The 16,011-nt window shown below is 39.0% G+C and overlaps 1 protein-coding gene across 9 annotated transcripts in view; it reads left to right on the top strand.

The window, feature by feature from the left end:
* Positions 1 to 16,011, top strand: part of CFLAR (CASP8 and FADD like apoptosis regulator) — a 42,304-nt gene that overhangs the window by 17,127 nt on the left and 9,166 nt on the right. For 8 of the 9 annotated variants that reach the window (XM_055345066.1, XM_055345062.1, XM_055345065.1 and 5 more), the window contains 6 exons: positions 922 to 1,027; positions 2,753 to 2,888; positions 3,848 to 3,933; positions 7,685 to 7,742; positions 10,474 to 10,523; positions 11,246 to 11,327. In XM_055345066.1, coding sequence (XP_055201041.1) covers positions 922 to 1,027; positions 2,753 to 2,888; positions 3,848 to 3,933; positions 7,685 to 7,742; positions 10,474 to 10,523; positions 11,246 to 11,327 — 518 coding nt within the window. Of the gene's footprint in view, positions 1 to 921; positions 1,028 to 2,752; positions 2,889 to 3,847; positions 3,934 to 6,041; positions 6,067 to 7,684; positions 7,743 to 10,473; positions 10,524 to 11,245; positions 11,328 to 16,011 lie in introns of those variants that run through there. The other variant, XM_055345070.1, reaches the window with a different exon arrangement.

The following is a 16,011-nucleotide window of genomic DNA, read 5'->3' on the forward strand; positions in this document are numbered from 1 at the left end:
TCTTAAAACTTTTTCAGAGGCACTGGGTTTCAGTGAATAAGTTAGGGCACTCTCCATTTCCTGTCTCCTTGCTATGGTGAGTGTAGACAGTTCCTCAGAGCTTCTGGGCAGAGAGTCTGGGCAGTGGGAGGGGATGCTAGATTCATTGACTCATTTCTTCAGTGGCCTTTCTTTTGGATCAACATATGCCAGGTGTTTCGTCAGTGGTAGAGCAAAATGAAGGGAGCTGTCCTCAAGAATTTGAGAGCCTAATTGGGAAAACAGCTTTCTAAGCAGTGATGACAATGTCAAGGCAATAAAGCCAACCACAGCATGTCCTGGGAGCCCAGATAAAGTGTGAGGGTGGCTCCCCCTGGAGTAGAGGTGACTGAATCAGGAAGGACTTTCTAGACAAAGACATTGATGGTCACAATCTCCAGACTCTCCATGCTTTTTACGCTTTGAGTTGGATACCCCAGGTATAACTTTGCTGTAAAAGCTTGTGACTCAAAGTATGATGCCTGGGTCTATATAGCATCAGCATCACCTGGGAACTTGTCAAACAGAGAAGACAAGATCACTTCAAATTCTATTTATGTCTTCCATCTTAGTCATATATGTTCTTTACTTATTTCATTGTAACATCTGGGGGAGCTAGGGGATTCCTTAGGGAAGTTTTTATTCTCTGGGTTGTTTTTAGAGCAGTTAGTTGGAAAGAGAGGTACTATTTCCTATTGAAAGTAGGGGAAAGGATGAACTTCCTTTTTGAGTTCCCTTGAGATATCTTAGGATAGCCTAGGCTTTCTGTTTGATGGGGGTATGTATCAAATGGGGGCCTGAATAGTCTTTTAACTAATTGTTGGCACAGCAGAGGCATAGGCTCTTGGTGTTTTCACTAGGAATGGTATCTGAATTTACTTTAAAAACTTGTCTGGTTTCCAGGGTGCTGATGACAGAGATTGGTGATGATTTAGACAAATCTGATGTGTCCTCATTAATATTCCTCATGAGGGATCATATGGGTCGAAACAAAGTAGCCAAGGATAAGGTGAGTTTTCTTTTTCTTGGTTGATGTTCCCAAGAGCCTATCAGAAGGCCGGCTGTGGTCTCTAAGGTGTGAAGAGTGGGGAGAGGCCCAAGCTGGGGGTAAAAGTAAGAAGTGAGAAGAGTAACGTTTTTTCTTAATAACATTGATGGGAAGAGCATTGGTTTCTCAGTTGAGAGGAAGTAGAGTGGCCCTGGGTGTTTTCTTCATCCTTGTATTTATCTTATTTCTATAAAAGCCAGGGGTTTCTGCATTAGTTTCTCTCTCTCATTTGATAGACCATCTGGGAAGGTTAGGAAGTCCCATCTGCTCATGCCGAGCGCAGACACGTGGGAAGTGCGAGTCCACTCCTGTCTTGCCCTCCCACAGCCATCTATTTCCCCCCTCAGCTAGCTGAGGTCAGTGTGAAGTCATTAGGCTCCATGTGGAGATGGGGTAGGGGAAGGTACTTGTGACTCATGTATCCAGGGAATGGCAAAAGTAGAGATTGGGGATTAGAAACTAGATAGGAATCAAGATCTGAGGGATGTTGTAATTACTGGAAGAGTACTTAAATTCTGTCTGGCCCTATGTGGTACTGCTGGCCTAAGGACAGGCCTGGAAAACCTCAGATCTCTAGAATATGACAATATATTTTTAAAGGATCTGCCTCTGAGGATGGTCCTTTGGTAAGTTGTTACCTGAGAATTTCCTTATGTTCCTTAATAATTGTAGGTTTGTTTCTGAAATCTAGGCGTATGGGACGATTGGATGCCCCCACCATCAAATGCATCTAATGGGAAGGAAAATGAAAAAATAGTACTTCTTTTTGGTGTCCCTAAATCAGTTTATCTGCCAATCACTTATATCACTTTCATGTTGATTATTTTAAAAAGTAAATATAGAGCCTCAGTAATCAAATGTTAAACAGAAGGGAAATAAAAGGCCAAAGCAATGAGTATTTCTGAAATATAGTTCTTTAATAATGTCTTTGGTCCAGGGCAAGTGAGTAGTAATATCACTTTTTAATTTTGCTTCCTCCTAACTCTTGAGTCAGAATGAGTTGGAATGTCCAGAATTGATTAAAATATTTTAGGAACTTCAAAATCACATTACTGGAATTTTTTTAAAAAGATTTTAATTTATTTAATCATGAGAGACAGGGAGAGAGAGGCAGAGACACAGGCAAAGGGCGAAGCAGGCTCCATGCAGGGAGCCCAATGTGGGACTCGATTCTGGGACTCGATCCTGGGCCTCCAGGATCACACCCTGGGCCTCCAGGATCACGCCCTGGGCTGAAGGCAGGTGTCTAAACCGCTGAGCCACCCAGGGATCCCCACTGGAATTTTTCTAATAGGAACTTTCCCCCAGCTATCTTCTCTCTTCCCCTTTTAGGAAAGCCTGGCCTTTTGGAGGAGAATGACCTCAGGAGGATTTTATTTTTAGGCCTGCTCTCTCTTGGTACTTCTTGATAACATAAAATGGCCCTTGTGTCTATCCCCAACCTAAGTACAGTTGTCCACCAAAAGACTTACCACCTCTTTCTCAGTAAAATCCAGGAGTGTAATTTGCCCCTGGCTTTGGAGGGACTATAAAGCAGAGAGGTCTGGTGTAGGATCACTGAAGATCATGGAAGGGGCTCTTCTTACTACATTTTCTTGCTGTCACAAATCATACAGCCTGAGGTTTGCATTTGGGGCTTAATAGTCAACCTTACTGACATTTGTGTCTTGTTGGTGGCTCTTTCAGAGTTTCCTAGATCTTGTGATCGAATTAGAAAAACTAAATCTGATTGCTCCAGATCAATTGGATTTACTAGAAAAATGCCTGAAGAACATCCACAGAATAGACTTGAAGACAAAAATCCAGAAATACAAGCAGTCTGGTAAGTAGAATTTTGGCCTCTCTGTGGCCTAAGGAAAGTACCCTGTGCATACTGGGTTTGGTTGGTAAAAATTTGTTGGATAAGTGGAAGGAACAGAACCCGAGTGTCATCAGTCTCCACTAGCCTATGGCTAGAGATCATATCCCTTTCTATCTTTCACATCCCAGATCTACTGACTTCATTACCCACACCCATGATCACAGAGTCTAAGCCCTCTGCAAAGCCCTGCCAAGAACTTCTTAACATTTGGACCTTCAAGAAATAGTCTATACCTCCATTTTCTGCACAGGCTGGCAGCATTGTGGACACTAAGGGCTTTTGGATATATGCCAAGCCCTTCTGTCTTGCTCCAGTGTTGGGCCTGACAACTATCCAATTCTGAATGACATCCTGTCATAACTGCCCTGCATGTGTCCTGAGTTTCATAAAACCTCCTCATGGAAAAGGGTACTTGGCTCCCTTCATAAAGAGGACTAGACTCACATTGGCCTTCTTTCTCATGCCACCCCTCCCCCATTGTCTTTTAGACTCAGTCTCAGCATGGGCTCTGTTAGCAATCCATTGCCACCAAAGAGTCACAGCCTAAAGGGCATAGCTGAGACCCAGTGACCTACAGATAACCTCCCACGCCCCCATGACCAATAAAAGACCAATAAAATATCATCCGATCTGATATTTTTGTTTTGTTTTAAAGATTTTATTTGGGAGAGAGAGACAGAGACAGAGAAAGAACATGCATGGGCACATGGGGGAAGAGCATGAACAGGGGGAGAGGGAAGGGGAGAAGAGGTGGGGGGGGAGAGGAAGAGGGGGAGGGACAGGAAGAAGCAGGCTCCATGCAGAGCAGGAGCCTGAAGTAGGGCTCCATCCCAGAATGATTGACTCTGAACTGAGCCACTGTTGAATATTCACTTGACAAAAGCTTGTAAATCTTGTCAATACCTCTCTTCTGTTTACAGCTCAAGGAGCTGGAACAAATTATACAAATGCACTCCAGGCATCATTCCCAAATTTGAGTCTTAAGGATCCTTCATGTAACTTAAGGGTGAGTCTGGAGCAAATGTTTGGAATTCCAGCGTGAAACAGTTTCAGAACTTTGATAAGAATATACATATTCTTACAGCATGTACTTCATTTAATGTCTGAAAAAAATGATAGAACTATGCATTTAAAAAAATATGTACACCTTATACTTACAGAGCTAACCTGTGTTCATTGAAAGCATTTGGAAAGTACAGAGAAATATAAAAGAAGGAAAATAAATCACTTCTATCCCATCTAAAAATAACAACTGTTAATATCTTGACAAATTTCCTTCTAGTCTTTTTTCTATGCATGTTTGTGTATCTATACATACAACTGAATGTTTTGTTCACTGTTCATTTGTTCTTCAGAAAATTTAGCTTATATTAAATATAAGTAGGACATACTCGTCAACAAAAATTTCAAGGTGTGCTAAAAGAATTTTTAAAGTATGTTTTCTCTGACCCCAGTTCCCTTCCCCAAATGGTTGTTAACCATTTCCTTCTGTAAAATCCAGAGGTATCTATGCACATATCATATTTCAGTTTTTTTTTTTTTTTTTTTTTTTTTTTGCAAATGGTAGAACATTGTACCCATTGTCCTGAGCTGAGAATTCTTAGAAATTGTTCTGTATGAGTCATATGGGACCACCTCTATTTAGTCATTGTTTGTAATGGTTTTACTTTCTGGATGTATCACAATGTGTATGACCCTTTTGTGTGTGTATATATTTAGATGCTTCCCAGTCTTTTGTTACTACAGTGATTCAAAATAAATATCAATATTTTCAGCAGAAGTGTTTGTGTTATTGAGTTATATTACTGAGTGAATGATTTGTGACCGTACAACATAGTCACTTCTGTTTGTTATATTAGTAAATAGTGCAAGGTATTATCATAATTGTTCTTGGTTAGTGTTTTATTTTGAGAAGTTAATCCTATTATAATATCCTCATCCCCATACACAGATATGTGGAATTTGTAGTCAGGCCTTAGGTCATAGTGCAGTTTTGTGGTTAAATTGTAAACGCTTTCATAAAAGTGTGTGAGTAAAACATTAACTACTCCTGGAATAGAAATAGTTTTGTTGGAGAATGTGAGCTATGAGAGGTAAACCTTAGCAATAGAATTTCAAAGCTGAAGTGGGTATGAAAGATTATACTGTCCAACCCCCCTCATTGAACAAATAAAAAATTTAGGCCTGAAGTGCACTAGTGATTGCCCACTTCAAGGGACCACCAGAACTGGTCCTAGTCCATGCTCCTTCTTCTATACCATGGTATATTTAATAAACTACATACCAATCATACCATAGCTTAAGCATATCTGTCATTTTTTCAAGAATCAAATATACTTCCTCTTGTCCTGCTGAATCTCTGTGATACCAAGAGAATAATTTCATGGTGTGATACCATGAAACAAAATTGATTTAGGTTTCAGATCCAGATTTCCTGAGCTTTTTCTACTGTTGTATATCTAATATAAATTATACTGTCACTCTTAGTTAAAAGCTTGCCATATTTTTACTATCGCCTTTCTATTTTGTTGGCGAAAGTCAATGTATTCACTGTCTATGTGGCCTACTGGGAACTCACATACTCTCTATATAAAACTCTCTTTAATTTGCTGTATTGATCTATGACCCTGATCATTAATTCATTTAGTAAGCAGAGCTGTGGCATACGGATTCAGTGAATTTCTCATAAAATTAGAAAGTGAATGCCTGGATGTTAACTCATGTAAGAGTGCAAAGTGCTTTAAAGATTATAGTGACATTAAATGACACATGACACAACATATTATAGAATAAAAAAGTTGTGTCATTCTGCAATATAATGCTTTTTTAAATCTAGCTTTGATTTGATGTTATATTTCTCTAATGGCTATGTAAATGTGAATGCACATCCATGTGGGGTTCCAAATTCTATGTAGTATTAAACCTCTGGCTAAGTCACTTATTATTCGTGATAATAGCAACTTACATGTTTTTTTTTTTTTTAAATTCAGACACAAAGATTTAATGAATAGTATACTTCTCTCTTTTGGCTAGGATAGCTTCAGAGGAGAACTGTCATTTGAAAGCTGAACCTATCAGATGGTTGGCAGTATGTGGTTTATGTACCTTACAAAGGACTTGTCATCCAAGAAGAGAAAGGGTCGGTTCAATCTTTCATTCTCTAATTTTATTCTAGCCCTCAGAATTGGTAGCTGATTTTTTTTTTTGGTAGCTTATTTTTAAGAACCAAGCCCACATGTGGTTTAAGTGCAGCTAGGCATTATAGGAAAACAATAACTAGACATTATAGAAACAAATTAATATGCTAGCACTTTGCTACATGTTTTGTGTAACATTTAATCTTCACAAAATATTTATAAGATGGCTACTATTATTATTCTCATTTTGAAGATAAAGAAACAGATGTAGAGGTTAAATAACTTGCTCAAACTTTCATGGTTAGTAAGTAGCAGGATCAGGATTCATAGGCAGGTTTTTCTGGGCTAGAACTCCTCATGGTCTTTTTATTTTATTTTATTTATTATTATTATTATTATTATTATTTGAATATAGTTGCCACAAAAATGTTACCTTAGTCTCAGGTGTATAGCATAGTGATTCCACAGGTTTATACATTATGTTACACTTACCAGGAGCACAGCTCCCATCTGTCACCATACAAACTAATATCATTGACTATATTCCCTATGCTGTGCCTTTTATTTCTGTGACATATTCATTCCATAACTGGAAGCCTTCAACCATTTTGCCCATATTTCCACCCCCCTTCCCCTCTGATAACCAACAGTTTGTTCTCTGTATTTATAAGTCTGATTCTGCTTTTTGTTCGTTTATTCATTTTATTTTTAAGATTCCACATATGAGTGGTATATGTCTTTCTCGGTCTGACTTATTTCACTTAGCATAGTATTTTCTAGGTCCATCCATGTTGTCACAAATGGCACAATCTCACCCTTTTGTGGCTGCATAATATTCTATTATATATATATAACATTATATATATAACATTATATATATATATAACATTATATATATATATATAATATTTTCTTTATCTGTGTCTGTTCTTTATTGACAGATCCTTAGTCTGCTCCCATATCTTGGCTTTTGTAAATAATGCTACAATAAACATGGGGTACATATATATTTTTGAATTAGTGTTTTGTATTTTTTGGATAAAAATACCCAGCAGTGGAATTACTAGATTAAATAATATTTCTATTTTTAACTTTTTGAGGAAATTCTTATGTACTGTTTTCCACAGTGGCTGAACAAATTTACATTCCCACCAACAGTGCATGAGGGTTCCTTTTTTCCCACATCCCTGCCAACACTTTAGAATTCTCCTTCTTAATCATACCATACATTGCCTCTGTGTTAAAGGATCAGGAGTAAAATGTCAATCTGATATTCTAACAGCTTGTTCTAACTTGGAATCATTATAGCAACTCTACAATACTATAACATCTGACTTTATTGCGCTGTTTTAAAACATTTTAATAAGCTAATTTAGGATATTGCATGTTCATTGTACTTTCACTTTTTAAAAAGAAGCATTGCCTTGTTTTTGGTTTAGAGATTATGGGATTTATGGAGTTAACCACTCTTGCTATTCTTCTTTAGATAATTTAACTGTGAATGTGATACTTTTATTTTTTTCCTGTGCAAGAATTCTATTGAGATATTTAAAGAGGTGTGATATAACATGCCTCTGAAAAAACTAACAGGGGATGTGACCTTATTCTTTATATTTGAAGCTCCAGAATGGAAGAAGTAAAGAACAAATACTCAATGTGGGACAACTTGACCTTCAACGTAAGCCCAATTTTTCTTTTTATTCATTCTTTATAAATACTTGGTAATTCAAGTACCAATTGTTGCATTTTGGGAGTTTGCCATTACCTTTATCTACATATTCTGATGAAGCTCTCAACATAAATAGCAGTTAAATTCTTAAAATGTAGTCAATGGCATTTCTAATTATTTAATGAATTAGCTTTTTTGAATGCAAATACCTCTTACTCTATCAGCTTCATCATCTTGATTGTATTTTTAAGAGATGTGCTATTTATTCCTGAGATGGAATCATAACCAGGCTACGTCAAACATTAATCTAGCCATGATAATGAACCATGTTAAACCAAATAACTGGAGTAGGAAGAAGAAAAGTTACTAGGATCTTGTCTTATGGCACATTTAATAAATTTAGATATTGTACAGATGACATCCTCCTACTCCTAAAAAGAAAGAAAAATACAATAAAAAAACGAATCATTTCAACCCATACGATCTCTCTCTTCTCTCTTAAAACATCAGCACTTGATCCCATCACATCATTTTTTAAAAGTGTATTTCTTTTGCTAATCTTGAGTACTCCTTGAAGTGAAGAATGAGACTCGGTCTTGCACTGCAGTGTAGCTGACTGAGCCTCAGAACTTCAGGAGGCAGTGACTGATAGGCAGGTAAGGAGGGCTTAGTCCTCCCTGAGGAACTTAGAATTTGTCCTGCGTGCAGAGGCAATTGTGGAACAGTGGCCCAATGGAAGCCTTCTTTGTGTGGCAGGCCTCTTGCCAAAATCTTATGAGTCAACCTACATGCTGTCTGCCTAAACCTAGAAACTGAGAAGCATTTCCCCCAGATTAGCCAGATGGTACTGCTCTTGACTGTCATTCCCTACCTAGTATTCCGCTCTCCAGCAAAAGCTACTGAGACATGAATTTATTCCTGAAGTGACAGTGTGTTTCTCAAAACACTGATGAGGTGGTGAGAATTAGCCTTCCAAAAGCTGTTTAAAAGGAAAATAAGGGACCTGGTAGATTTGGGTAGGAATGAAGAACAATTGTTGTTCTTTCCATAGTGTACCCTTATGGCAGGTTTCTCCTTAATTTTAATGATGGGTGAGGTGGGTGAGGCTCCCAACACCCATTGTGATCCTTCGGAGACCTAGGGACCTGCTTTTGCCTGGACCTGGTTTATTTGCGAATAAATAAAAAAGCATTCATATTTGGACTTCCAAATAGATTTCCATTGGATGATGATGATGATCACTACAATATATTAAGCTCTTATTAAGTGCCTTAACCCCACATAGGCATATTACATAGATTGTTTTGTGGTTTTTAAAATTCTGTTAATCTATGATTGCTTAAATACAAAATGAAAAAGAAAAATTTCCTTTTAATCCCAGGTATGAGATAACCACTAACAACATTTGATTTGTATACCTCTAGACTCTTATAAGTGTGTATGTGTATGTGTAAGCATATACACACAAATACATATTTTTAAGTATATGCTATTAATATTATTCATGTTATTTCATAATCCATTGTCAGTTAATATATCCTGCATATCTTTTCATGTCAAATACATAAAGATCTTTCCTATCTTTTTTTTAACATGTATAGTACCCATTATGTGTACCATGATTTGTTTAGCCAGTTTCATGTTGGAGAATTTTTAAGTATTTTTCTGGGTTGAGGCCATTATAAATAATTATTCAGTAGGTATTTTTGCATACTTGCTCCATTATTTCCTTAGGATAAATTTCTAGAAGCAGAATGTTAAGTGTATTGCCAGTTGTCCTTTAAAAATACTGGTTTTTTTTTTTTAAGATTTTATTTTTTTGAGGTAATCTCTACACCCAACATGGGGCTTGAATTTACAACCCCAAGATAAAGGATCACATGCTCTACTGACTGAGCTAGCCAGATGCCCCTAAAAAGACTGTTTCAACTTACAACTTGAAAGTACTCATTTCCCTGAAACATTATAAATACTGCCATTTTCTTTGCTGGTCTTTAGATATTCTCATTTTTGTAAGAATCTTATAAAGGAGAAGTCGGTATGTTCATCTTAGGGATTTAAAAGCAAAACTAAAGAAACACTCTGAGACTTTAGGAGGAACCTTGCCTAAGATCACAGAGCTCCTCAGTGAAGGTGCTAGGGTATGAGTCAGCCATTTATGACTTCAAAACTGGTGGTTTCTCTACCTCTCTGAGCTAATAAAGTCATTTTTACCTAATATTATTGGCTTTAGGCTCATCTACATTTGTTATACTCACGGCTCTCTGTCTTTGCCGTTGTCATTTTATTTTATGATCTCTCAATATCACTGGACTAAGAAAGCATGGCCATCTGTTGCACAAGTGACAAGTAAATTTTCCCTGCTCTCCAGTCTCTAAGGCTGCCCCCCTACGCATTGCCCATGGTTTCACACATGGAAGAAAGCTACCGATGTTGTTGGGTGACAAGATTATTGGATTCTCCGTATCAGTTTAAAAATTCATAAGTCACCTGGTGCTTGCCTGGAAAAGGGCAAAGGAGAGCCTTTTTTCCCTTGTTATTTAAGCAGTTTTTCTATACCCCCTGCATAGCATGGGAACTTGTGTTTTCTTAACAGTTAGGTTCTTCAGGGTGAGGTTGGCACCTTGGGACTGACTAGAGCTGGGGAAGAGAACAACTGAGATATAAAGAAACCCAGTCAGCATGGGAATGGGCTCAATTCTCCTTCAGCTTTGTAACTGATTTCTCTCTCATCCCCCAGGAGAATCAGTGAAGGCATCCGTCCAGGAATCAGGACCATTTCTACCGAGGGTACAGAATAAATGATCTGATTTGGTATTGTGCTGTATGCGCGGTATCTGTAGAGAACACTGGCTTCTCTTTAAAATAGCTGTCCATTAATAATTCTCTGTGACAAGAATAGGACGTTGAGAGTTCCATTCTCCCGAGAGAGCTCTCCTACGGGGGATAGAGCAAAGAGAAAAATGTTGAAGTGGATTGCATTTGTGAACTTTGGAATGCAGGAAATTCCAGAGTGGCACTTCTCTCCTCAGCTGAGTGATTGCTGAATATATAAGTAAGCAGTGACGCTGAACCTTGACTTGCTCTGGCCTTTTAAAAAGGCTGAAACCCATTCTCCATAAGGAGGCAATAGAAGGCCTTCTTTTGTGCTGGTTTGGAAAAATATACTTTTATAAACTCAGGTTACTGTGGAAACATGTGACCCATCCTTTCTCTCAGCTTTAAATTGTCTTTATCCTGCAGAGCTAAGTCATGTGTAAAGAGACTGTGATTTTCATGAAAATTAAATAAAAACTGAAACAGCTTGTCTTAAGCACTTTACCTAAATAGAGAAAAAAAATTGAAATTAATGGGAAATGTCAGTTGTGGTGACTTCAGGCTGTGTCTATTGAATGATTCACCTGGCAACGGGAAGCTTGAGGAAATCCAAAAGAAAAGATAGTGTGTGTGTGGGACCTCATGTAAACAGAGCAGTGGTGAGAGTTTTTAACAATCCCTGCTTTCCTTTCCAGCACATACCAGAGGAGAGATACAGAATGCAGAGCAAGCCCCTAGGAATCTGTCTGATAATTGATTGCATTGGCAATGACACAGGTGGGTATGGATGCTGCAGTTTAACTGGTGCCCCACGGTGAGGTCACAGTCCAGATAAGCTGTGCTCATCAGTGATCAATACTAGCTGTTAGAACAGACCACTGCAGAAGTCGGTAGCTTCACATAGCAAGGGGTACTTCCTCACTTGTGTCACAGCTTAGTGTGGATTGGGCTAGAGTGATCATTCAATGACTCCACCATCTGAAGCCTTGGGGTTTTCCACAGGATCCTCTGCATCTGGCTGATGGATGAAGGAAGTGCGTGGAGGATCTCTCAAAAGGTTTTAGGGACTAGTCCTGAAAGTGAGATGAATCATTTCCATCCACATTCCATTGGTCAAACTCACTTGTGTGACCCTACCTAACTGCAGTGGATAAGAAACTCAGACTGGCTTTGTGCCAGGAAAAAAAAATGGAAGGGGATTTGAGGAGCACATAGCATTGTCTCTGGTACAAAGGTGTGATTGGCAAAAGTTGGGGAGTTTTGATTTTGCTTTCTCATGCTAGATACTGTGGCAGGGAGGAGTCCTCTGGGATCCAGAGTGGGATTAAATGGAAGGCTCCCTGGCTTCAGTGTTATCAGATGTCCTATCATTTCATATAGATAGACTGTGGAAGCTTTTCTGGGGGAAAATTAAAAATACTATAATTGTGTGTTCACTTAGAGGCAGTGTGTCACTTAGTTCCGCCACGTTGTACTTGAGTTGTTGGCCTGAGTCAGTACTACTTGTGTGTTACTGTTGTCTGGATCTGAACTGATTCTCTTGCTCAATTGTTGTTGGATGTCCTGTTCAAACTGAATCAATCACTGGTGATGCGTCAGAGAGAATAAGAATCTCATTGTGAAAGAACATGTTTAATTATTTATCCCTTCCTCAGAAGGACTGATAATCACATTCCCACAGTTATCTTGCTTTTTGGAATTCTTGGGATGAGTCAGATCTGTCTTTCAGGCTCACCTAAAATATTACCATGGTGAGTTTTATGGGAAGAGAGTCTAAGAGAAGGTCAGATTAGCAAATATTAGGTTGAATTTCCCAGGATTTCAAATATGATCTCATTTTTCTCATGTCCTATTTTTGGTTAGATGTGAGACATGCTGTCTCTTCAGCTGTAGAAAAGTGTCCGTTCTTTCTTAGCTACTAGTACCCATATAAGAATGAAAAAATATTTCCTCAGTGAGTAATTTCCTCCTTTAAAAAAGACTGAGTAATTGTCTTCTACTTTCTATTATAATCAGTTTTGTTTCATTTATTGGTAGAAAGTTTCCAACTGTAGGATATATATCTATTGTATGAAGAGAATCATAAAGCCATGATCTGCTGCGAATTTGTGACTAAAACCCAGTGTGTGTGTGTGTGTGTTTCTCTTGCTGAGTTGTGGTCCTCTTGTGTGCAGGGATTGAATATGTATTTGTGTTTTCCTGTATTATAGGAGCATGGTCAGAGTTGGGCCCTTGGAATGACTGTGTGGGTTTGAATCATGGCTCTGCCATATCATAGCTTGTGACCCTGGTTATTTTTCCCAGCCTCTGTAAGCCTCAATTTCTCTCTCTCTCTCTCTCTCTCTCTCTTTTTTTTTTAAAGATTTGAGTGAGAGAGAGAGTGCGTGAGAGCGCGAGAGCGTATGCACTTAAGTGAGTGAGTGCACGAGTGGGGGAAGGGGCAGAGGGAGTGAATCTTCAAGTAGACTCCCTGTTGAGCATGGAGCCTGATCTGTGGGCTCCATCCCATGAGATCATGACCCATGAAATCATGACCTGTGAGAGCATGACCCATGAGGTCATGACTTGAGCCAAAACCAAGAGCTGAACACATAACCAACTGTGCCACCCAGGAGCCCCTCAGTGTCGATTCTATAAAATGGTTAGATAACAGGACCTACCTCTTCGTGAGGTTGGGAGAAGGGAGTGAGTTCATACTTATAAAGGTCCTTAGTACAAGTATACTTAGAGCCCATACATTACTATTTCTACAGCAAAATGAATGGAAGTTCACATTAAGTGGAATAAAGACTATCAATAGGTTCTCACTGGTTCAGGAAAGATTTGCCACAAAATGAATCAGGGAAAAGACCTTAAGGTTTTCAGAGCCTTGGGGGTTTTTGAACTGTGGATAAGGAGTTATGGATATGTGGAAGAGTACTTTGTGGCTGCCTGAGGTACCCTAGAAGCCTCTTTGACATGCAGTAGACAGGCTTATTATTGATATTGTTTTCTCCTAAGAAAAACTAGTACAGAAGGAATTACTAGTAAACATTTGTACTTTAAAAAGAAGACATTTAATAAGTAGTTTATGATGTTGAATGAATGTAGATTGTCCATTAAAACCCCTTGACTAAAAACAAACAAACAAAAAACAAAAACCCTTGACTGGTCTATGGAAACAGATGACAAGTCAGACTCATACAAGACTGTCTCTACTACTGATTTCCTCACTCACTCATTCTTCTGTCCTTGTTTATCATCTTCCCCCTATCTTCCCCCCCCCTTCTATTTTGTCAGGCCCAGTTTAAATTAGGCCTTTACCACAAAGTCATCACAGGTTTCTCAGACTGCACTGATGGCTCCTCCTCTCCGCTTACTTTACCTAAAATCCCACTGTACCATGTGACATGTCAGTCATTCTTTTGTGCATATTTAGAGGTTTCTCCTACTAGATTATAGGCTTCTTGAAGGGCAGGTACTTCATCTGTGTTTCCCAACTTGCAATACAGGGTTTCTGCAACGTAGGAAGAGGAACTGCTTAAGACATTAATTTTGGGGTCAGTTGGATTTGAAAAATGATGAATCATTTGTTCTTCCTTTGGAGGTTTGCATATTGGCCTTAGCAACTAAGCAGTCCTCCTGTAAAGAAACTTAGTTAAGTCTTAATCAACTTTGCATTTCACATTTATGTTTGACCTCGGAACTCCCCTTCTCACTAAGAATATCCTGCCCAATGTGGGTTCCATTGTGTGCTTCGTTGTAATTAGAATGGGGCTCATTCAAGGTACTAAGTGGTGGTAAATAGACTGATGAAACACTTCCTCTGTGTTAATTATTCTATACATTAATTTAATGGACTTCCTTTTGTAGATTGTGGTGAAATTAATGCAAACTCATTTTGTTTTGTTTTAAGATTTCATTTTTAAGGAATCTCTATACCCCAGGTGGGCCTTGAACTCACAATCCAGAGATCAAGAGTCACATCCTCTACCGACTGAGCCAGCCAGACACCTGCAATGTAAACTCATTGTAGATGAAAACAAATTCTAAATGAATGGGGGGGCATAATTTTTTACTATATTTAGTTTTTTTGGATTTCATCTCAATAGCCCCCAAACCTGTGGGTGGTGCTGACCCCTTGTACTAACTGTAAGGCCGCAAGAAAGCCCATCATTTTGGGAAGTTGAGGTTTCCAGAGGCAGGGCTGTGTCAAGAGTGGGGTTTCCAGGGTGCAGGGAAGGAGAAGTGTGACTTCTGCAGTTGTTGAAGTTTTATTTTCCAAACTCAGCATCCCAGTTATTCTTCCCCTATTTGAGGGAAGTGACAGGGCAGTTATTGTGATAAATCAGACCTAGAATCTGATGGCTCTCAGACCATATTAATGTAGGCTGAGAGACTTTCCTCTGGACATCCCTTCTAAGGAGAAGCTTCCATGAGAGAGATGCTCTGCAAGCTTCATGATGTGGTGAAACGGCTGCCTTTATTTTCTTTATCTTTTATTTTATTTTTTTCCCTTTATTTTCTTTAAAATTAATATCTTACATTTTAGTAGGCACTCATAGTTTGCAAAGTGTCTTTACAGAAATCTCACTGGATCCTCACAGCCACCTTTTGAAGAACATGGTATAGGCATTAGTATTAATCACATTAATTACAGGTGAATAAACTAAGATGGTTAATTTTTTTTTTTTAAGATGGTTAATTTGTTCAAACTCATACCGTCATTACTCCCTCGAGCCTGTAAATCATACTGGGCTATGTATCCATGTTCTTGATGGCCCAAGAAAGAAAGTAGCAAATGCTAGCTAGCATCAGCCCTCCCCATCTGATAGAGGAAAGATGTGACATGATGGGAAATATCAAGTATGGTGATTTCAGGCTGTGTCTACTGAGGTGACTGTGTTGCCAGAGGGATAGTTAACAGGTGCTCCATCTTGGTCTGAGGGCCATCCAGATTTGCTGTTCTTAATGGCTTTTGGGGACCTCCCCTTTATCCTTCTTTCTCTTGTTCTTTAGGGAAGCACTTCCTGCTGTGGACGTGAGATTCCCATCCTCTTCCTAGCCTCTCTGTTGGCGTAAATTAGCTTTTCTAGGACCAGGCAAGGTTCAGACCCAGCAAATAGGTAGAGGAGCCAGGACTTAAAACTCAGATCTTGTGATTCCAAGACTGGTTCCTCTTTGCTGGTCCCATGCAAGCTGCCTTCTTGCTGCTGTGTGACTGCCACACTCTAGCCAGAACCCGCAGGAACCCAGAAGAAGGCAAGAGATGGAAGGCACAGGACAGCCCTTGCGGTCCCTGACCTCTGCACATCAGCGTGGACAGACTGTGGCTTTATTTCAAGGACTTTGATAAGGCAGCTAATCTATCCGTGAAGAGAGGATTTTGAAGTGAGTCAAAGTAAACAAGCTTTGAGTCTTGTGTTTTCCTGTTTGCTTCTGCCCCCTGGAGGAAAGAATGCCCCATGACATGTGAGTCCCC

The sequence above is a fragment of the Nyctereutes procyonoides genome, unplaced genomic scaffold, assembly GCF_905146905.1.
Source record: "Nyctereutes procyonoides isolate TBG_1078 unplaced genomic scaffold, NYPRO_anot_genome, whole genome shotgun sequence".
Lineage (NCBI taxonomy): Eukaryota > Metazoa > Chordata > Mammalia > Carnivora > Canidae > Nyctereutes > Nyctereutes procyonoides.